Source organism: Mirounga leonina, unplaced genomic scaffold (assembly GCF_011800145.1).
Source record: "Mirounga leonina isolate KUSES-001 unplaced genomic scaffold, KU_Mleo_1.0 Mir_152, whole genome shotgun sequence".
In the NCBI taxonomy this organism is placed as follows: Eukaryota; Metazoa; Chordata; class Mammalia; order Carnivora; family Phocidae; genus Mirounga; species Mirounga leonina.
Genome location: NW_023270380.1, coordinates 1,923,952 through 1,946,126, shown reverse-complemented (window position 1 = coordinate 1,946,126; position 22,175 = coordinate 1,923,952). Strand labels below are relative to the sequence as shown.

The window sequence follows — 22,175 nt, the reverse complement described above, 5'->3', positions numbered from 1 at the left end:
GGAAAAGCACTGTGAGCCACCCGGCACTTCATTTCACTCCTCTGTCCCTTTAGGAGGAGCGGAACTAATTTTCTTTGCACGGTCCCGACGTTAGTTCTCTCTCCCCACGCTCATCAGGGAAAGGGACAGGACAGGAATGAGGCGGCCGGTGGCTCGGTCCTGAAATCGGGCTTTCTCAGGCGCATCGGAGGGAGAAAAGTTTCCTTTGTCAAACAAGTGACCACGTGGCGCTATGGCGGTCACCACCAGCAATCCCGTCAGACCGCCGGGAGCGGACTTGGGGGCGCGCCCGCCACCTCCTGAGCCGCCCAAGGGGAGCCCTGAAAAGTCGGGGAGCGGCTGGAACGCAAGAGAGCGATCACGACGCGAGGGAGGGGCGTGGACGGTGGGGTTCTCGGCAGTGGGCGGGCTCGGGGGGCGGGATTCCGAGCGTGGGGGGCGCGGAGGGTGGGGTTGCCGACGTGGGCTGGCCGGGGAGGCAGGGTCCTCGGGGGTGTGGGGGAGGGCGGGGTACCCGGGGGTGCGAGGCGCGGGGCTCCCCGGGGCCGGGAGGTGGCGGAGAGCCCCGGGGGTGGGCGGGCTCGGGAGGCAGGGTCGTCGGGGGTGTGGGGGAGGGCGGGGTTCCCGGGGGGTGGTGCGGGCACGGAGGGTGATTCCCGGGGCCGTGGGGCGCGGGGTTCCCGGGGCGGGCGGGCGCGGGGGCGGGGCTCGGGGGCGGAAGGGCGCCGCGCTCGGGGGCGGGGTGGGGGTGGGGGCGGGGCTCGCCGGGCGGTGCTCCGGGCTGCGGGGGCGGTGCGGCGGGGGGGGGGCGCGGGGAGGGGGAGCGCCGGGCAGGCCGGGCATGGCGTCGATGGCGGCGGCGATCGCGGCCTCGCGCTCGGTGGTCATGAGCGGGAACCGGCCTCTGGACGACCGGGAGCGGAAGCGCTTCACCTACTTCTCGTCGCTGAGCCCCATGGCCAGGAAGATCATGCAGGACAAGGAGAAGATCCGCGAGAAGTACGGGCCCGAGTGGGCGCGGCTGCCGCCCGCGCAGCAGGACGAGATCATCGACCGGTGCCTGGTGGGGCCGGGCGCCCCCGCGCCCCGCGGCCCCGGGGACTCGGGGGACTCCGAGGAGCTGGCGCGCTTCCCCGGCCTGCGCGGGCCCACGGGCCAGAAGGTGGTGCGCTTCGGGGACGAGGTGAGTGCGGGCGCGGCCGGCGACTCTCTCACCTCCGCGCGCCCCGAGGCGGCCCGGCCGGGTGGCCCCTGCCCGCGTTTAGTCCCCCCGCCGCTCGCGGGGGGTAGAGGCTGGGAGGGAGAAGGCTCGGGGATGAGAGTGGGCGGGAGGGGCGTCCCAGGGCCGCCGCCGCGGGGCTAGGGGCTCCCCAGAGGGAGTTTGAGAATCGCCGTGAGGAGGAGGTCTTTAAAGATCCTCCATCTAGAGCTGCTCCGCTGGGCCGCGCCGGGGCCAGAGTTCCCCCGCCGCTGAAGGCGGCTGCCCTCAAGCGAGGCCGAGCGGGGTGGAAACCGCAAGGGATTTTAAGCCAGCCAAGCCTGAGTTCTAATCCACTCTGCCCCTTAGCTGTACGGCCATGGGTGACTTAACCTCTTAGAGCCTCAGTTTCTCTCCCCGCCCCTCTCCCCATCCCGGTGTAAACCGGAGATAATACTTCTCACGCCGTGCCTGCCCGGGAAGGCACTCAGAAAATTATATATATTAATAATAATATTTGCGACGAACTGTATGGGACAAGTGAAATTGTCAAGCAAGATAAAGAGAAGGAAGAGGTACCTTCCAAGGTTAGGATGTTTCTCTAAGATGTTTTCCAGGTGAGCACGATGTGCAGCTTTGGTTTGGGGGTGAGCATGGAGCCCCGTTTTTCCATCAAAAAGCTAATGGATGAGTTTAAATGGGCGCCAGCAAGCCTTTCCTACATATAAGGGCATGTCTGGATCTCTGATCTAGACGCGGTGCCCACACTTCTAGAGGGGAGAAATGCTGGAACTATACAAGAAAAAACTCAGGGATGTCCCCTTCTAAGTCACAAAGGCCTGAGTGTTCAGTACTGCTCAGAAACTTGGACTTTTTCTCCTTTTTTGTTTCACTGACACCCATTTGGTGCCATTAGAATCTGGCCTTTCACACTTAACTTTTATTGTTGAAGGGCAAAGTCAAAAGGAGCAAGAAGTCTACAGATGAAGTATACTGATGAAGGCCGCCCTCCGTTAACCCTGGGAGCCTGCAGGAGGGGAGCTGGGCTTGGCGAGTTTTTCCCAGGGTGTTGTGGATTGTGGAAGGGATTCTAGTTAACACTGAGTTTTAAAGCTGATTTTCGGGGCACCTGGGTGGCTCAGTCGGTTAAGCGTCTGCCTTCGGCTCAGGTCATGATCCCAGGGTCCTGGGATCAAGTCCTACATCAGGCTCCCTGCTCAGTGGGGAGCCTGCTTCTCCCTCTCCTCCCCGCTCAGTGTTCTCACTCGCTATCTCTGTCTCTGGCTCTCAAATAAATAAATAAAATCTTTAAAAAAAAAAAAAGCTGATTTTCAGGCTTGGGTGTGCTGAGACATTTATTAATACAGAATGTTTGTGGTCGTAAACCCACTTAAATGTGAGGGGTGTGTGAAGGACAGAAATATACTGCTGACATCGCCTTATTCTGACAGAATTCAAAGAAAAGTCTCTATTGGACTTTAAACTCTGAAGGCTCTGCTGGGAAGAACAAGGGTGTGGTAAACTGGGGGTGGGGGGGATGAAAATATAGGTTCAAAATGTATTTAAGAGCCAAAGCATTTTCAGTGTGAAAATCCGCATCTGTATAAAGACATTTGCAGTGTTTGTGCTCAGATTTGGGTGATGAAAAAGCAAGCAGCCCCTCTTTGGAAAAGTCATGAGTAAGTAAATGGGAGAGGAAGTAAACCTGTAAGTACTTACAGATGTTGGAGAGTGACTGTCATTTTCCCTTAGCTTGGTGTCCAGCTAAGAATATCCACATGCCTGCTCATCATCAAAAAGCTCTTGCCATATAAGGGCTCAGTATCACTGATAAGGAAGGATGTGGCCAAGTTAATTTTGTACTCAAATTCCTGATCTGGGTGCCAGACTGAGCTGTTTCTGGATCTGTAAGTCAGATGTGATTTAAAAGAAGATGGGACTCTTCACCTGCGGTACCTGCATGCCGTTCCAGGAGCAGACCAGCCCTGTTTTTCAGAACTGAACTCAGCTTTCCAAGACGGGCTGAGAGCATGCCTTGGGGTGCCTCTGGCCAACTTTAGCACAGATGGCAGAGGGGCCGAGGGCACTGCATTCGGGGAGAGGTACTTAGGAACATGGCCCGTGGTCTGTTTCTGCCTGAAGTGGCTGTGTGGTTTAATGACATGAGGGAGTTTAAAATGCATTGCCCCAGACCTGGCAAGAGGTTGGCACCAGAGTAGTTGGTGATCTCGTGCCTAGGGCTGTTCATGGAGGAGGGCTGGCTCCCGGACACAAAGGGTGATGGGTAAGGGCAGAGTGGGGGGTGACCCCCAGTGAGGCTGCTGGACGGAGGGCCCAGATAGGTGGCCCAGGTTTGTCCAAAAGGGCCCTAAGCCAGATGGAGTAGGGCCCTCTGTCCCTTCCTATGCGATCTGTCTTCTGATGTCCCAGGGGCCTCCACAGCCAATCATGGCATGGAGAATGGGGCCCGCCAGCTTGCCCACCCCCAGCAGCTACAGACAGACAGACCTCTGATGCCTGGGTGCTTCAGGTGAATCAGCTGTCTGTGGAGCCGCTGTCTGATTCTAGAGGACGAGCAGGCGTCAGCCTCTTCTTCAGTACTTCCAAGAAAGACCACCCCATATCCTGGGTCCTGAGGGCCTTTCCTAAGGCTAGAGGAGGAGGAGCCTGGGCTCTGTAGCCGCTCTTGGGTTTGAGTTTTGGCTCCGCCATCTACTGGCCTTTCAGCTGTGGCTAAATCACAAACCTCTCTGAGCTTCGGTTTTCTGGCCTCTGCGATGGGAATAGCATTAACAGGCTGCTGGTCAGGGGGCGCCTGGGTGGCTCAGTCGTTAAGTGTCTGCCTTCGGCTCAGGTCATGGTCCCAGGGTCCTGGGATCGAGCCCCACATCAGGCTCCCTGCTCGGCGGGAAGCCTGCTTCTCCCTCTCCCACTCCCCCTGCTTGTGTTCCCTCTCTCGCTGTCTCTCTCCCTCTCTCTGTCAAATAAATAAATAAAATCTTTAAAAAAAAAAACCCCAAAACAAAAAACAGGACACTGGTTGAGATCACATTCGTGAGGGGCCTATGGGCTTAAAAGACGGTTGTAGCCGCTCCGGGTTAAGAATGCCATTGACCCTTGAACAACACGGGTTTGAAGTGCACAGGTCCACTTATATGCAGATTTTTGGGGTGAGATATTGTACTGTTGAAGTGTGTTCTCTTCCTTATGATTTTCTTTATAACATTTTCTTTTCTCTCGCTTTATTGTAAGAATACAGTGAATACAGATAACATACAAAATATGTGCTAATTGATTGCTTATCTTACTGGTAAGGCTTCTGGTCGACAGAAAGCTGTCAGTAAAGTTTCTGGGGAGTCAGAAGTGACATGTGGATTTTCAAGTGCACAGGTGTCCCTCACCCCTGTGTCGTTCAGGCGTCCAGTGCGTTATAAGCTAATCTCTTCGTTTCCACTTGCAAAAATCATGATCTTGAAATAAATACATTTCTGCTGTTGCTAAGCCTGGAGTTGGCCTATCAGAGTTGTCCACATGAGAAGGAACTGTGTCCTGGTGGCCTCTGGTGATACACCTTGGGGCACGTATTTGAAGCTTGGTCTGTTCTGTCCACTTGTGGCCATGATGTGGCCTGTCTCCGGATCAGCAGTCACATCAGCCTCAGATTATGTACCCACCCCCCCCGCCCCTGCAGCTACCCTGAAGGACAAGGACATCACTGTTTCTTTGAATACCCTCTCCCCCATCACCAGTAACATTTTTGTATCCCACATATTAAGTCAGATCATGAAAATACAGCCTCCAAATGTGACCAGCATCTAGTCATTCTTACGTGTTAAGGAACAAATAAGTAGAAACCTGATTGCGTATTGACGGTCATCGATCTCGGAGGCCAGGAGCGTGGTCAGGGCTCTGTTCGCACATCACACTTGCCTCTGGTGGGACCGCTCTGCGCAGACGGGTGCGACATCATGGGACCAGTGTTCATTTGTACCCTCGCTGTCTGTACAGCCAAAGGATCAAGGCGCAAAGATCAGACCCCCCTTGCTGGGATGAGCAGCCTGGTGCCGAGGGAGACTGGCTTCCTTCGTACCGCGAAGCCACAGGAGGACCTGTCCGTTTTCAGTTTTTACTTCCTGGGCAACCAATTCAGCGAATACCTCTCAAAGCCTGTTACATTAGAAACTAGAGGCCTCCTAGCTTGAGGGCGACCTAGGCTGTCATAATCGTCACCAGCTCCTTTAAAAATCACCGCCCCCCCATGAACATATGATCTTATTACAGTTTCAACACAAGGCCACCAGCCCCCCCCCCCCCCCCCATCATGTCCCCAGGTAGCTCCTCTGCAGAGAATCTGGAGCAGCCGCTGATGGAATACTTCTCTCTTAGCGAAAGAAGAGGAGCACCTGGGTCCCCAGACCTGGCCTCCATTCCTGGCTGTGCCACCAGCAAGGCGCCACCTGCTCAGGGCGTAGGTCTCCCTCCGTGAGTGAGTGTCCCACGAGGTTTCTCTGGTATTTGGTATGAACGTGAAGGCGTGTTTGCAAACAGATGCCTTCAGCAGTCTGACTTTCCCTGCATTCTTCCTTCAGCAGTAAAGGTTTGGGAATGGCCTACTCTGGGAGATGAAACATTTTCTTTTTTTTTCAATTAATTATTATTAATTTTTTTTTTTTTTTTGGAGATTTTCATTTTAGAAGGTTTTAGAGATCACGCAGTCTGCTTCTGCTGCTTTCTGTTATCAAACAGGAAAAAAAACAACCCAAAGCTGAATTTTTAGGGATGTGTTGCAGGCCAGACGCAGGTAGCCCCGGAAATTCGGTGTGTTTACTTCTCACGGACCTACGCGTCTCTCCCACCTCCCGTAAAGTAGGTGAAGCTGGGCAGGAAGGGGGTTGCCATGTGCCATATGCCAGCCCCCAGGGACCCTGATCCGGATCTGGCATGCCACAGAACACGGAGTTTTTGGGCCTTGCAGCCAGACAGCTCCGCCTCCTCTTCAATAGCTTAGCATCACCAGCTGCTGTCGGAAGGCGGTGTCCCTCCTCAGGCGCCCTCCCCCTCCTGCAGGGATCTGGGGGCTGGCTGGCTGCCCCCTTGCTCCTCTCTGCCTTCACCTCCTCCTCTGGGGCTGAGCCTCGGCCTCCCTGACTCCCCGACACCCTCTGCGCGGCCTGAAGCCAGCCCTTCCTTCTGCAGGCCTCTGAGGGCCCATGCCTTGGCCCAGCCCCGCTGCCCGTCTGGCTCTTCTGGCTGAAATGACTTTCCCTGAGGTGATCTCAGGGTGCTCAGGAGGCTTGGGGGTCAGGATGGAATTTCCCAGCTCAGCAAACCTTGCTAAGCTGCTGCCTCCGCTCAGCGCCCTTGGGGCTGCCTGCAAACCCCCTGCCTTTACCACTCCCTCCGTAGGGCCCACGCCAGCCAGCCTAGACTTTTTTTTTAAGTTTATTATTATTATTTTTTAGTAACCTCTACACCCAACATGAGACTGGAACTCAATGACCCCATGATCAAGAGTCCCACGCTCTTCCGACTGAGCCAGCCAGGCGCCCCTAGGTTTTTTTTTTTTTTAATATTTTATTTATTTGACAGAGAGAGAGACAGCGACAAAGGGAACACAAGCAGGGGGAGTGGGAGTGGGAGAAGCAGACTTCCCGCTGAGCAGGGAGCCCGATGCGGGGCTCGATCCCAGGACCCCGGGATCACGACCTGAGCCGAAGGCAGACGCTTAATGACTGAGCCACCCAGGTGCCCCAAGATGTTTGTTTTTTAAAAATGAACTAATTAAATTGCTATAAGGTATATAACATAATGTATCTGTATGTTACTGTTAAAAGATCCAAACACTGCAGAAGCAGTATTGTGAAGCAGTTGGTCGTATCTTTCTGGAACTTTTCCTCGAGTGTTAATTCTTCGTTAGATTTGAGTTTGGTTGGCTCGATGGTGTCCTGACACAGAACCTGTCACAGGTGAGGTCAGTTCTTCCCCTTCCATGGAAGCAGCTTGGCTTTTCCTTTCTTGAGCCCCTGGCAAGAAAATAAGGAGGGAATCTGAGAGTAACTTTCTCAATATTTTGGATTTTTTTTTTTAAGATTTTTTTTTTATTTATTCATTTGAGACACAGAGATAGAGAGCACGAGCAGGGAGAGAAGCAGAGGGAGAGGGAGAAGCAGGCTCCCCACTGAGCCAGGAGCCTGATGTGGGGCTCGATCCCAGAACCGTGGGATCGTGACCTGAGCCGAAGGCAGACGCTTAACCATCTGAGCCACCCAGGCGCCCTATTTTGGATTTGTTTTTTAAGGAAAGTGGAATGTGTAATTATGAGTCCCACCTTCTGTCTGGTAGAGCCCTGCAGTTTTTAGAAAACATGAGCGGGTTCATGTGGCTTTTCATGTCCTTGCATCTGGGGTTCTGTGCCCTAGCTCTGGCCAGGAGTTGAGAACATGGCCACGAGCCCAGATCTACTTCCACGGGCCTCGAGGGGGAGGCTGCAGGGCCTCTCCCACAGGCTTCTCCTTTGGGACCAATGGTTCTTTGCCCAGGGTAGCACCCAGCCTTCTACCGCACATCGGGGACGAAGGGTGTTGAACAGGTGAGCCCTGGGAGCTAAGGCCCTCTCCCTGGCTCATCTGTGGGGGGCGACACCGGGGCTGCCACCAGAATGGGTTTTGGAAAGAAGTTTAATGATTTAGTCACTGTCACGCAGGGAGGGTTGGGGCAGAGCTGAGAAGCATGTTGGCAGATCTGGGGCCCTTTCGTTGACGAGAGTCACTTTCACACTCTTAAGCAAGAGATTCCCTGAGTACCGGAGGAAAAAAATCCATTTTTCAAAAAAAAAAAAAAAAAAAAATGAAGGCCAGGTCTGTTTAAACGTCCTACTCGTTTTCTGTTTGTTTCGGTAGAAGTCTCTTCCACCTTCCCCTCTGCTCCTGTTAGTGATGGCTTCCACCGTGGTCTTGGGGGCCAGGGTTCCTGAATTTGTATTCACGGTGGAACCTGCCCACTAGTTCAGTCCTAGCTGTTTTTCTCTTGTTGGTGTGCAGTTTTGTCCTTGCATTTATGGAAACCCTCTTATCTCAGCAGAGTTAAATATATTACAAGTCAGAGGGAGAAGCATCGATTCCATAAATACATAAATAAAAGTCCCTAAAAAGAAGCAGTTGGTAAAAAAATTAAAAAGCATATTTTAATCATTCTTCTTCCTCACCTCCCCGCTTTATGTTTTAGTAAGCTTTGTTTTTTAGAGCAGTTTTAGGTTAATAGCAAAACGGAGCAGAAAGTACAGAGATTTCTTGTATACTCCCTGTCCCCCAACACACCCCGCCTCCCCCGCTGCCCCCCACCCCCCAGAGTGGTGTATCCATTATAGTGGATGAAGCTACATTGGCACATCAGCCTCACCCAGAGTCCAAGGTCTGCATTAGGGTTCCCTCTTGGTATGCGCATTCAGTGGGTCTGGACAAATGCATAGCGATACGTATCCACCATTAGAATAGTTCACTGCCCTAAAAATCCTCTGTGCTCTGCCTCTTCATCCCTCCCAGCCCCCACCCCGGCAACCGCTGACTTACGTACCGGCTCCACAGTTGTGCCTTTTCCAGGATGCCACGTAGTCGGAGCCGTGGCCTTTCCAGACTGGCTTCCGTCAGTTCGTAGTATGCACTCTTCTATGTCTTTTCAGGGCTCGATGGCTCTTCCTAGCGCTGAATCATACTCCATTGTCTGTGTCTCCCATCGTTTATTTATCCATTCACCTGCTGAAGGACATCTCTGTTGCTTCTAAGTCTTGGCAGTTATGAGTGAAGCTGCTGTAAACGTCAGGTTTTTGGGTGGATGTAAGTTTTCTTTTAAAGATTTTTTTTTTTTTTAAGATTTTATTTATTTATTTGACAGAGGCACAGCGAGAGAGGGAACCCAAGCAGGGGGAGTGGGAGAGGGAGAAGCAGGCTTCCCACTGAGCAGGGAGTCCGACGTGGGGCTCGATCCCAGGACCCTGGGATCATGAACTGAGCTGAAGGGAGATGCTTCACCATCTGAGCCCCCTAGGCACCCCTTAAATTTCTGACCTTTAAGTCAAGATGCCACCATCTGTCAGCTGGCAAGTCCTATAATTTATGGACTTCAGGAGTACGGTGACGAGTTACGGTTCCGATGAGCACCTTGCAGTGTTCCGGGAACCTGACACTGCTGCTGAATTGCTCACGTCTGTGGCCGGGAGCGCTCCATGGTTGGGATCCCAACTCTTGTCAGCACTGAAATTTAGCAAACTGCACACTGTATTCCGACATTCTGAGGACGTTGTGACCCTAGCAGGTAAGAGTGTTGACTGTTTATGGTCGCATATTTATTGTAGTTCGGCAGCAATGTTATTAGAAATGCAGCTACAGCTGTCTTGTATGTAATCTTTGAATGGTGGGAGGAGTAAAGAAATAAACGTTTTGGGGCGCCTGGGTGGCTCCGTCGGTTAAGCGTCTGCCTTCGGCTCAGGTCATGATCCCAGGGTCCTGGGATCGAGCCCCGCATCGGGCTCCCTGCTCAGCGGGAAGCCTGCTTCTCCCTCTCCCTCTGCCTCGCCTCACTGCTTGTTCTCTCTCTTTCACAAATAAAGATCTTGAAAAAAAAAACTTTTTTTTTTTTTAAAGATTTTATTTATTCATTTGGGAGAGAGAATGGGAGAGAGAGCACGAGAGGGGGGAGGGTCAGAGGGAGAAGCAGACTCCCTGCTGAGCAGGGAGCCCGATGCGGGACTAGATCCTGGGACCCCAGGATCATGACCTGAGCCGAAGGCAGTCGCTTAACCAACTGAGCCACCCAGGCACCCAAGAAACGGTTTTAAATGTGATTCTCCTTATGCTGGAGCCTTGCAGCCCATTAGGAGACTGCGAATCCGCCTTGGCGGGTTATGCTAATGCACAGAGCCGGGATCTTGCCCGCTTCAAAGTAGAGTGGGGGAGAGTTGGCCTCGAAAACCTGGGGCTTCTCGTGAGGCAGCCTGAGCGCTGGGTTGCTTTCATAGGAGTCCCAGTTTGGGGTCGACGGGAGCCACCTAGCCGTATTGACCGAGGGCGCCTCTGCACGGGGGGTGGACCGGGCAGGCAGAGGTGGGCCCGCCGGTGCAGGCAGCCCCGGTGTGGCCGTGTGGCCCCGCGCTCACTGCGTGCAGAGGGAGGGGGGTCTGGTGTCGTGTGAGGGGCTGAACTAGGGAAGCTGCCCAGAGGAAGGGCTACATCAGAATCAGCCAGGGGGCTGTTGGTGTTGTAAAGCTAGGTCCGCTGGGGCCCACGGAATCTGCCTGTTCCCACCGCAGCCTGGGTGTTGCCCATGTACAGCTCAGCCTGGAACAGCTCGGGTACGGGCCCTCCCGAGAGAGCCTGGAGCCTGGTGTCCGGAACGGTGCCTGCGTGAACCCCGGACCAGTAATAAGCGCCCGGGAAGGGGCCGTTCCCGTTGAATACCTGGGACGGGTGTGCCCCAGAGAGGGCATCCACAGGGTAGGTGCTGTTTGTTCAGGCCAGGTGGCGGGCGGGCCCGCAGCCTTCAGAGAGGCCTGGAGTGTAGGCTGGACTTCCCACACGCGGCAGGGTCTCCCAGGCAAGTGCCTTAAATGTTGGCTGCTAGTGGCCTGGCTTTGGATGGTGGGAGGTCAGAGGTCACCTCAGAAAGCCCATGCCTCTGGGTTGGCTTCTTTTCTGGGGCAGACCTGTGGGGGACCTACGGGGCAGACAGTGCTGTCCACGGGGGCTCTCGGTCCCCACTTGAGACGCAACCAAAAAATTCACGGCCGGGCCTTGAAAGCGGACGGAAAGTTATAAAAGGATAAATGCTCAGTAGTCTCCAATCCAGTTCATGAAGAGGGAAGGTTAGTATTTGTTCAATTTCACCATCTTTGAAACCAATTTGAAGTCCAGAGTTTCTCACTTTAAATAATTTTGGAAGAGTTGTGACTGGTACAGAGGAACCGTAACCCATTATAGAGGAAGTTGCTCGTAACTAAATAATTTCAAAAGCACAATGACCGAAATCACTTTAAAATTTAATTGCGACATTTGCATGTAATGCCGAATGTGGTGAATTTCGGTGTGTTCGATACTGGTCGCAGCCCTGGGTGTGTTGGTAACTGTCGAACATCTGGTTCTGGGGAGTGAGGCGAGCAGCCCTGACGTGGAGCACTAGCTGATTGCCTAGGGGAATGTGGCGAGCAGGTCCAGGTTCTCAGAAAAACCAAGTGGCAAACCCCTACCTCCACACGTGCCCAGCTTCCCCCACTGTCAACATCGACCCCCAGAGTGGGACCTTTGGTACAGGGGATGAACCCGACATTGACACATGGGTATTGCCCAAAGTCCATGGCTGACCTTGGGGTTTACTCTTGATGTTGTACGTTCTGTGGGTTTTGAGAAAAGTGTCCATCACTACAGGAGGGTACAGAGTATTTTCTTTTTTTTTTTTTTTAAAGATTTTATTTATTTATTTGACAGAGAGAGACACAGCGAGAGAGGGAACACAAGCAGGGGGAGTGGGAGAGGGAGAAGCAGGCTTCCCGCCGAGCAGGGAGCCTGATGCAGGGCTCGATCCCAAGACCCTGGGGTCATGACCTGAGCCGAAGGCAGACGCTTAACCGATTGAGCCACCCAGGCACCCGGGTACAGAGTATTTTCATTGTCCTAAAATCCTCTGTGCTCTGCCCTCCCTTCAACTCTGGCAACTGCTGATCTTTGTACAGTCTCTATAATTTGGCCTTTTCCAGAACGTCGTACAGTTGGGCTCATGCAGTATGTTGCCTTTTCAGATTCCTTTATTGTGGGAAAATATATATAACATAACATGTACCATTCTAACCATTCTTTTTTTTTTTTAAGAGATTTTATTTATTTATTTGACAGAGACACAGCGAGAGAGGGAACACAAGCAGGGGGAGTGGGAGAGGGAGAAGCAGACTCCCCGCTGAGCTGGGAGCCCAATACGGGACTCGATCCCAGGACCCTGGGATCATGACCTGAGCCGAAGGCAGACGCTTAGCGACTGAGCCACCCGGGTGCCCCCCATTCTAACCATTCTTAAGCAGACATCTGGTACATTCCCACTTCTGTGCAGCCATTACCATTGTCCGTTTCTAGAACTTTTCTATCACCTCAGCCAGAAACTCTGAATCCATTACGCAATAACTTCCCATTTCTCCCTCCCTGGTTAGCTCTATTCTGCTTTCTGTCTCCATGAATTTGCCTTGATCTAGGCACCTTGGATGAGTGGAATCACATAATATTTGCCCGTCCGTGGCTGGCGTATTCATTTAGCACAATGTCCTCAAGGTTCATTCTGGTTGTAGCTGCTGTCAGAATTCCCTTCCTTTTGAAGGCTGAGTAGGAGTCCGTTGTATGGATTTGCCACCTTTTGTTTATTCATCTGTCGATGGATGCCAGGGTCATTTTCACGTCTGTTCCAGTGCCGGCTTTCACTTCATGTGGCTGCAGGTCCAGGAGTGGAATTTCTGGATCAAATGGCAATTCTGTGTTTAATTTTTTTTGAGAAACTGCCACCCTGTTTCCCGCATTCCCACCAGCAGCGCAGGAGGGCTCCAGGGGCTCTGATTTCCCCACATCCTTGCATAATAATAATTACCCTTGTGGGTATGGAGTGTATTACTTTTGTTCTTAAGACAATGTGTGTGTGTGTGTGTTTTAAAGATTTTATTTATTTTGTTTGGGCGGGGGAGAGGCAGAGGGAGAGGGAGAGAGAGAATCTCAAGCAGATTCCGTGCTCAATGCACAGCCCCATGAGGGACTTGATCTCACGACCCTGAGATCATGATCTGAGCCAAAACCAAGAGTCTTAACCAACTGAGCCACCCAGGTGCCCCTAATACAGTGTGTTTTAGTTGTGCTTATGTGACTTAATTTCTAACAATGGCTGTATTTAACAGCAGGTTCAAAAAATGCCTAAACATTTCACGGTCCACTTCCGAGAGTTGGTGCAAGCCCGATGCAGCACCCCACTGGCTGCAGCCTCCCCAAAAGTACAAATTTCTGGGCTCCCAGAGATCTGAGAACACTTGGGCATCTGTTCTTTACCAAACAGTAAAGTAAATGCTGGAGATTTTGTGCGAATATGCATTCTGGTACTAGGGGCAGAGAACAGACGTTCTTTTTTTTTTTTTTAAGTACTTTTTCTGCTAGGAGGTGAACATACCTGTTGGGTGAGCATTTTCCAGCAAGAGGGAGGCAGGGTGTCCGGGATGTTAGAGGAAAGAAGACGTGGTGCCTGTCCACCCTGGAGTCCTGGGAGCCAGGGAAGAGCAGAGCCTCCCCCATGCTGCGCTGGCCTCTGATGATTTCCAGGGACTGTGTGTCCTGTGACTCTGCTTTTTGTCCTGCTCTGTTGGGATCTAGTGACTTCTAGGCTTCTTTCTGTGCTGGGCTCCGGAGAACAAATAATTTCCAGAGAGGCGCAGCATTGTCTCTGGTAGAGACGTCCCTTATGGAGAGGAGTTTGACTGGGAGGACTCTGGGCCGAATCAGAGCCCACTCCCTGACATCCTGTGGTCTCAGGAGCAGATGTGTTTTGGAGCCTCGACAGTTTCAGATCGTGGGCACCAGGACGGCAGGTGGGGGAGCCTTTCAGGCCACCCTACAGAGAGCAGATGTGAGCATCCACAAGCGTGTGCCTGGCCACGTTTCGGTTGCCTGCTGGCCATCGTGGGAGAAGGAGAAAGAACACTGCGTGTGCACCCTCTGCCACTTGGCAGTTCTGGGTTCTGGTCCCATTTTGCCTCCAGCTGCCTGGGGAGCCTGTTCCCAACGCTGGGGTGTGTGGCCACGGCTGACATCAGCGCTCCAATAACATTTTTGCTTGGCATGTTTATTTTTGTTAAGCGTTTTATTATTTTTTATGAGCTCAGAATTGCAGAAATCTAAGGAATTTGCCCCTTGACGGAGTTTCTTGCTGGAGCAAACAAAAGACTACTGGCTTGACACCAAGTTGGGGAGAAATCACAGTACGACCCTCTCTCTGTCGGTGACCCCCTTGGAATGTTAGCGACTGCGGGTTGCCACCACTCGTGATGTGCCCCAGGCTCTGTCTCTGGTCCTCCGGGCCTCACGCTCATTTTCCTTGCAAAGCCAAAAGCCTTAATTTAATTTTTGCCGATTTCAGCCATATAACTAATATTTAAGGACAGATCGTATCACATGATAAGGGAATCCAGCTCCAGTCTGCCGTGGCCACTGGGTCTGCCCCCTCCCCTGTCTCCACCTGCCCAGTTAATCTCCACACACCTCTTCTGCCCACTGAGGTGGCCACTGGGCTGTCCCATGTCTGGATAGAAGGAGCACAGGGACGCCTGGGTGGCTCAGTCGGTTAAGGTCATGATCTCAGGGTCCTCGGCTCGAGCCCGGTGTCGGACTCCCTGTTCAGTGGGGAGTCTGCTTCTCCCTCTCTCTCTGCTTCTCCCCCTGCTCGCTCTCTTCAATAAATTAATAAAATATTTTTTTTGTTTCTTTTTTTTTAAGATTTTATTTATTTATTTGACAGAGACAGCAAGAGAGGGAACACAAGCAAGGGGAGTGGGAGAGGGGGAAACAGGCTTCCCGCTGAGCAGGGAGCCGGATGCGAGGCTCCAGCCCAGGACCCCGGGATCATGACCTGCGCTGAAGGCAGACGCTTAACGACTGAGCCACCCAGGCGCCCCAATAAAATCTTTTTTAAGAGAGCACATTTGCCAGTTGATTTCCCTTTACTTTTTCCCCACAGACGCAAATCTAGAATAAATGATACATATATGTATCCCTCACTTTCCCCATGTGAAAACAAAGTCCTTCTTGTTTTATGATTCTGAGAAGGAACTTAGAGGGCCCTGAGCTCATAGAGTTTTAGAGGCTCTCAGGTCATTTAGCCCGGCGCTCTGCCCCCGCACCCTCCAGCACACACACAGCCTGGACGGGACCCAGGAGCCCTTACAGCTGAGGCTGGCCTCCCTCTCGTCACAAGGGCTCCTTCGCTCACATTCCTCCAGGCAGCCCGCTTCCATTTTTGGAGGGACAGAGATTGTAAATTGAGAAGTACCTTGGGTTTAGCTGGAATTCCGAACGGGAGGGCGATGGCCCACATTCCCTCTCGTTTGTAGGGTTTCCCAGCAGCCAGGAGCAAAGGGGCCAAGGCAGGCAAGTTCAAAGGCTAGGGTGGGGCCTGCAAAGGCTCCAAGAGCCAGCCGTCTGCAGCCCCAGGTGCCTTACAGAGGAGGGCAGAGCCTGATCCCCTGCCTCTGGGGCCGGGGAGCACCTCTGAGGGGAGGACCGCACTGCCCCGGGCTGCTCTGTGGAAGGACCGTCTCAGTTCAAAATACCTTATCCCATGTTCAGTCTGTGTCGCCCGGTATGTGCCAACTGTGGGTTCAGAAAATATCCCCAGTAGAAGCGAGGCACAGCTGAGAGACATTTGCTGGCACAGGGCAACGGCTGGGGGCTTGGAGGGGGTAGCCAAGAGGAGGCGATTTTCCCCGTCATCGTTCAGGCCGGTGAGCAGAACATAGCAGAGCGTGGTCAGATGCCCGCTTACCATTGAAGGGCTCTTCCCATCACGTTCTGGTGGCGAGGGTGGGCGCGATGTTAGAGCTCTCGCTTTAAGTGGGCACTGGCATTAAATGGCCTGTTCTTTAGTGACTTCACCAGCAGCACCTTTCAGATCTCGGGGGGGAGGGGGGCTCGCGGGGGAGGGGGGGCTCAGCTGCCTTGGCAATGGCTGGAGGATCACTGCCTGACATTCTCTTCGTTCCTTCACTTAACTGTCACCACAACCCTGCAAGGGAAGCACGGTTCTCCTCTTACAGATCAGGGAAACAGGCGTGGAGGGCTGCATCCTCTTCCCATGATGGCCTCGCATGCAGTTGCTGGTAGAGCTGAGGCCCGGGCCTGGAAAGCCCCTTTCCCTTTCTGCTCACATCCCCGCCATCAAGTCCCCGCAGGGCCTCCCACACGGTCACTGAGCGTCCTTCCGGCTGGGACGTCTCCGCTGGAAAGGTGAGGGCGAAGCCAGACTGAGGAGGTCAGCACATTCTACGCGGAGCAAGCATCAGGCTTGCTCCAAGCCAGGAGCCGGGATGAGTTCTAAGTTCAGGTTCCCCCGTGGCCTTGGGTGGATGTTTGCATGGGGTATGTTTGGGTTTGGGTTTCACATTTATTCTTGAATTTTTATTTCAGGACATAACTTGGCAAGATGAGCACTCTGCCCCTTTCTCCTGGGAAACAAGGGTAAGTTGGATTAAATTTAGATTTGTTTGTCCTTTTAAAAAGGAATTGCATGGTTCTTTTTCTTGCAGCACTTGATGGACTTCTGAGTTTACTTCTGAGTTTACTGTCGTCACCATCATCATCATCGATTATTATTATTGCTGGAGTTGCATAACAATATCAAGCTTGACTGATTTTAATTCATTTCCCTTAGCCTCCCTAGTTGCAAAGGTGCAGAAGGACCAAAAGGCAGGTGTCTGTCACCCAAGGAAAAGAAGGAAAAAGACCACAATTCTAGAACATTTCATGCTATCGGAGGGCTCTTCCCATAATAGGGGTGATGAAGACAGCAGTGTGCCTGGAATAGGGCTTCGACTTGAGGTCAGATTAGGGCTTTGAAGGGCCAAGCCTTGCACTTGGTTTTCCCCTGAGCCCACATCACTCGTCCCCGCAGAAGTGGGCATCCAGGGGGCCTGCGGGGACGGTGGGTCCTAGTGAGGGCAGAGCAGTGAGGGGGTCCGCAAGACACCTGAGACACCCTCACATGGGGGCCTTTGTCTTAAAATGAAATATTTGACAAGGTTAGGATGGATGAGGGCCGCGCTTGGTGAGTAACTGCTGATGGCACCAAGTGACCCGAGCTGTCCTGGGGACGGGGAAGGGCATGACATGGTCCTCATGGGAGAGCCGGGAGGTGGCTTTGAGAGAACGTGGCATTAATGCAGATGCACGTGTTCATCTGGCGGGCACGGATTCCTCCTGCCTCCAGTGTGCCATCACGTGGGGTCCTGAACACCCTACAGTGAAGATGCAAGCACCTCGTTGTGCGTGTGTCATTTTTTATCTGGGTCTGTGCAGAGGGCAGGGTGAGCGAAATGGTGTGCCTGGAAGCTGGGGTCTCTCTAAGGATCTGGTTGCTGCTGAAGGATATCAAGGAAATATAGGAACCCCTACAACCAACAAGGACCCCCCCCATCACCCATTTAGCCACCCCGGAAGGGAAGCTGTGGGTGGGTAGAGAGAACGTCAGCATGCTGGCAGTCAGCAGGGGCCTCAGGCTTCTTAGATGGGCTGCCGGGGGTAACTGAGAAGCACTGACCCTGCAGGTGATCCCTAGTGGTAAGAGGCAGATAGACCCTCTGCAGGTTGGGACCGAACAGGCTGGGATGCAGTGTTCCAGAAAGTGGCACAGATTTTCCTGGACTGGGTCCTCTGTTTGATGGTATCACAGCGATAAAGCCACAGAGGTCAAAAGAGTTAGAACGTTCTAAGCCCTAAATCCATCTTGTGCCCCATGAGAATATCTGCTCTATTAAGAATTTATCTTGTGAAATGTTCCTGGAGCTGCTATTTGTGAGATGGGACATTCCATCTATTATTAACTTTCTGCAGATGACATTCTGGGACAAGGATGGGCAGTGGGTGCCGAGACGGGGCTCAGCCACTTGGGGCCAGCCTTGGGCACAGGTGTCTCGAGAACAAGGACAGCTAACAGGATCAAGGATCACACCTGTGCTGGCGCTAAGTGTCCACAGTTGCGAGCCGCATCCCTTAGGAACTGGGTCAGTTGAGAAGCCTCCAGAAGGTAATAGGTGTTGCCTACTTAGCAGAGAACCAACTTACTTCACCAACTGGCGGGCTCACTTGGGGTCCTCACCTTTTAGGTTGATCTCTTGAGGTCGGACTTATGTAGTTGAGAGTTAGAACCTTGTAGAGGCAAAATAGCATTCCAGAGAGCAGAGAGGCTTGTCCCTACTCTTGTCTTCACAAGTCAAGGTCGAGTTCTAGAAGGAACCACCGCTCACCTCCCCAGCCGTGACTCAGAGTGCCCTGCCTCCCTGGCTCTGTCACAGTCTGCCCGAGGACCTCCAGACTGGTGAGAACCTCTTTGGAGAGCTGCAAACAGGAGGTGGCTTTAGGCAGGGCGGGGCGGCCCTGATCTCCAGGTGCAGGATTTGGGGCTCAGGCGGATTCTTGCTGTCCCCCATTTGACGCCTTCTCCTCTCTGTCGATTATCTGTTGATGCATAACAGACCACCCCACAGCTTCATGATTCTGGGGCTCAGCAGCTATTCTTCCGTTGGCCTTGGCTGGGATGGCTCACCTGTCATCCGACGGCGTCTGGTGGGAGCTGGCAGCTCTAGGATAACCTCCCTTCTGTGTGCAGCTGGTGCTGGCTGTCGGCGGGGCCCCGCGTTGCCAGCGAGCCAGCCTGCGCTGCTTCATGTGGTGGTGGGGGAGTCCCCTGGGGCGAGGGCAGAATCCTGCAGGGCCTCCTGAGGCTTAGGCTGGGAGATCGCCCTGTGTCCCTCTGCTTTGTTCTGCTGGCCATATCGAGGCACGGTCCAGCCTGCATTCAAGGTGTGAGGAAATAGATCGCAGCTCTTGATGGTGAGTTGCAGAGAATTTGTAGCGGTTTATTTATTTAAACAGTTTTTGAATTTGAGTGTAGTTGACATGTCGTAGGCATTTTCCAGCTAGGATTTTATACCCTGGCAGCTGTGACACTGGGTCCTTTCATTCAGTTACTGATCCATTGTCTATTTTTTAATTTTTAATTTTTAATTGTAAATTACACAGAACATTTACCATCTTAGCCATTTTTTGGTGGACAGTTCCGTGGCATTAAGTACACTCACACTGTTGTACAACTATCACCACCCTCTAGCCACAGAACGCTTCGTCTTGCAAAAGTGAAACTCTGTCCCCTTTAAGCAGCCCGTCTTCCCTCCCCCAGCCCCTGGCAGCCTCCGTTCTCCAGTCTCTGTGACATCATTCATTGATTTTTCAGAAATTCAGAGGACATTTATTACACATCTAGTCTTTGTCAGACATTCTGCTTAAGGCTCAGAGATGAGTAAACACTTCTGCACTCAAAAAACAGTCCAGTGAGTGGATGGCTTCCTTTGGTGGCAGAACTCATGCAGGAGAAAAGCTTTAGCAACACATTCCTTCTGTCATTTTCCCCCCGTTCCCGTAACATGTGTGTATACACGTGTTGGTAGATACAAGGTCCTGCCTTCCTCTGTCTATTCAGTTCAACCGTCTTTCCTCCCTCCCTCCCTTCCTTCCAAGATTTATTTATTTTAGAGAGAGAGCACGCACGCGCTTGAGCAGAGGGAAGGGCAGAGGCCAGGGGAGGTGAGGAAGCAGGCTCCCTGCTGAATGCAAAGCCCACCATGGGGGTCGATCCCACGACCCTGAGATCATGACCTTAGCCGACATCAAGAGTCAGACGCTCAACCCGCTGAGCCAGCCGGATGCTCCCAGTTCATCAGACGTTCAGTGCATGCTCGCTAAGTGCCGAGCTCTTCCTCTGCTCTGACTTCTTAGCCCCCGAGAGATCAACTGAGGCCAGGGTACGCCTGACCCAAGGTCATGACTGTTGGCAGAACCACGAATGCCAGGGATTTGGGGGTTCTTGGCTGATTCTTGTACCTCTGTGTGGGCTCCTTCCTTTAGGCCAGCTCACGGTGGTCCCACCTACAGACAATGAGCTGGCACTGTGCTTGGGACCTGAGGCCACTGCCCCAGCGAGACGCAGCTCTGATCAGGAGAGCCCCCGAGGGCTCTGTAACAGCCGTTCACCCACTTCTCCGAATCCTGCTTCGTCTTCCAGCCCGTCCCTCTCCGCCTAGGTCCCCTCCATCTGAGGCTGACCTGCCCAGAGCCCTGTCTCTCTGCCCTCTTCCATCACGGGAGGGAGGCTCAGAGGGACAGCCGCCTACCCTAGCTGGGGGGGAGTGGTGGTCATCTTTCCCACTCATCTATCAGCTTGGTGGGTGAGCTGGGGGTGGGGGTGCCTGTGGGCCCCACGGTGGATTCCTTTCATGCTACTGATGTTTCAAGAGGAAAAAACTCAGCACTTGGAATGCTCCAGAGAGGGAGGCAGGGAGCAGAGAGGATTCTTGAAATTCCCCAGTGGGTCTGGGCTGGGGAATTTAGAGGAGATGCCTGCAGAGGTAGGTCAGGCCCTGGCTCTTGCTGGGTCACTGGGCTCTAGGGACACTCTCCCCCCGAACTGTGCCTCCCCTTTCCTTGCCTGGGCTGTCTGGCTTCTTTCTGTCCATCTTGTCCTCCTCCCAGTGTGCACTGCCTATTTGGGGATGGTAAGTTGGCTGGTGGGGATCGGTCCCTTGATTCCTTTCATATCACAAGGTCTCTGAGGACCAATATAGACCATTCCCAGAGTAGGGAGGCCTCCCAGCCCCTTCCAGCCCCTTCCTTGGGAAGAAGAGTAAGCACTTATGAGCCTTTGTGCTAAAGTTTTGAAAGATCAATGAACGACATCACACCTCCTGTGCGCTATGCCCTGAGTCAGGCATCGGCACACACGTTGAATTCTTCCAGCCCCGGGAGCCGGTGTTACTGGTCCTGCTGTGGGTCAGGATTCGGGTAGGGGCTCAGAGAAGACAGTAACTGGCAGGCAGCTTGAGTCGACGGAGAGAGAGTGGAGCTCGGGTCTGCCCGGCTTGCGGGTGGCTCCTGCCCGTGGGGGGACAGAAGGGCATTCAGTCGGGATGTTCTGTGCATGGGGGAGGCCCTGGCTTCCAAACTGTGGCTCTGCTTGGCTGTCCCTCCACATTGCCAGCCAGAGTCACACAGAGCCGCCCCGTGCCCCCATCACAGCCTGACTCCTCCTCACCCCCACCCCCTGTATTGTCCCTAGCTCACCTTCCCGAGACCCAGAGCTGATCCCTGTGGCGCCCTGACCTTTCCCAGGTCTCTGTGGAGTGATGTGTCCGTTCCCTCAGCCCAGCAGCCCCAGCCCTGTGCCTCTGGCCCCTGGGGTCTTTCCTGCTGCTGTGTCCTACGCCCCTCAGCCCCGTCCCCCAGGCACTGTGCTCTCCTGCCTCAGTGCCCTTGCTCAGCCCCCGCCCCAACCATTTGTGAAGGTCCAGCCTGTTGTCCAGACCTCCTGCAAACTCAGGTTCCTACAGATTTCCCCATCATAGTGGAGGTGAGTGGCTCCCATGCCCGCATGTGTGCTGAGCACCTTTGGTGCTCTCCCCCGTGTGAGCCCCCCTGCAACCCTGTTTTACAGGTGAAGGAATCCAGGCATAAGGCAAGGGGTGTGGACTAGGCGTCCGAGCCCATGTGCATCACTTGCGTTGTAGCCCCCACGCTGCCTCCTCAATAAAACACGGCATTACTGTTGTCCCCGTGAGCGAAGCCCCTGGAGGGCAGAGGCCACGATTCGTCCCTGAACCTTGTAACCTCGGCCCCTGGGGCCCCTGTGAACCCACCACCTGTTGTGCCTCTGGGGGGTTTTCCCCAGGCTCCTTCTGCTCGACGTACGGGCACTGTGGACGAGCAGTGTCCGTCCAGGTGTCTGTAGGTCCCCTTGCTCCCTGGGAACAGTATAGGAGGATGTTACTTAGCCCCTGGTCTGAGCTGGTGCCTTGGGATTGGGGGCAGGGAGCCCACCGGGCCCTGCCGCCCCCCACTTGCCTGGAGGGTCTGACGTTCCCAGTGTCCGGTGGCCAAGTCATGCTGTGTCTTTCCGGTCAGGCTGTCATTTCTACAAGTTTTGTGATTCGAAAAGGTTTGCGGATCTTCCCCTTCGCGTCCTTCTTTGGAGGAGGAGGTGGGGAGCTTAGATGCTAAATGGGTTGTGGATTTATTCAGATTTGCTCCAGTAAACTATTATATTTCCTGACAACGTTTCTGCAGGCTTTGTCTCAACAATTTAGATGTGTCAGAGGCTGCCAAGCCAAACAGTTAGTTTTGGCGGCCTGCACTCCCCCTTTACTGAAATA

The 22,175-nt window shown here is 53.5% G+C and overlaps 1 protein-coding gene across 1 annotated transcript in view; it reads left to right on the top strand.

Annotated features, from left to right (window-relative positions):
* Positions 1–811: 811 nt before the first annotated feature.
* Positions 812–22,175, top strand: part of CUNH1orf198 (chromosome unknown C1orf198 homolog) — a 33,204-nt gene continuing 11,840 nt past the window's right edge. Inside the window, exons 1-2 of the mRNA XM_035008440.1 lie at positions 812–1,183; positions 16,387–16,437. Coding sequence (XP_034864331.1) covers positions 842–1,183; positions 16,387–16,437 — 393 coding nt within the window. The 5' untranslated portion in view covers positions 812–841. The remainder of the gene's footprint in view (positions 1,184–16,386; positions 16,438–22,175) is intronic.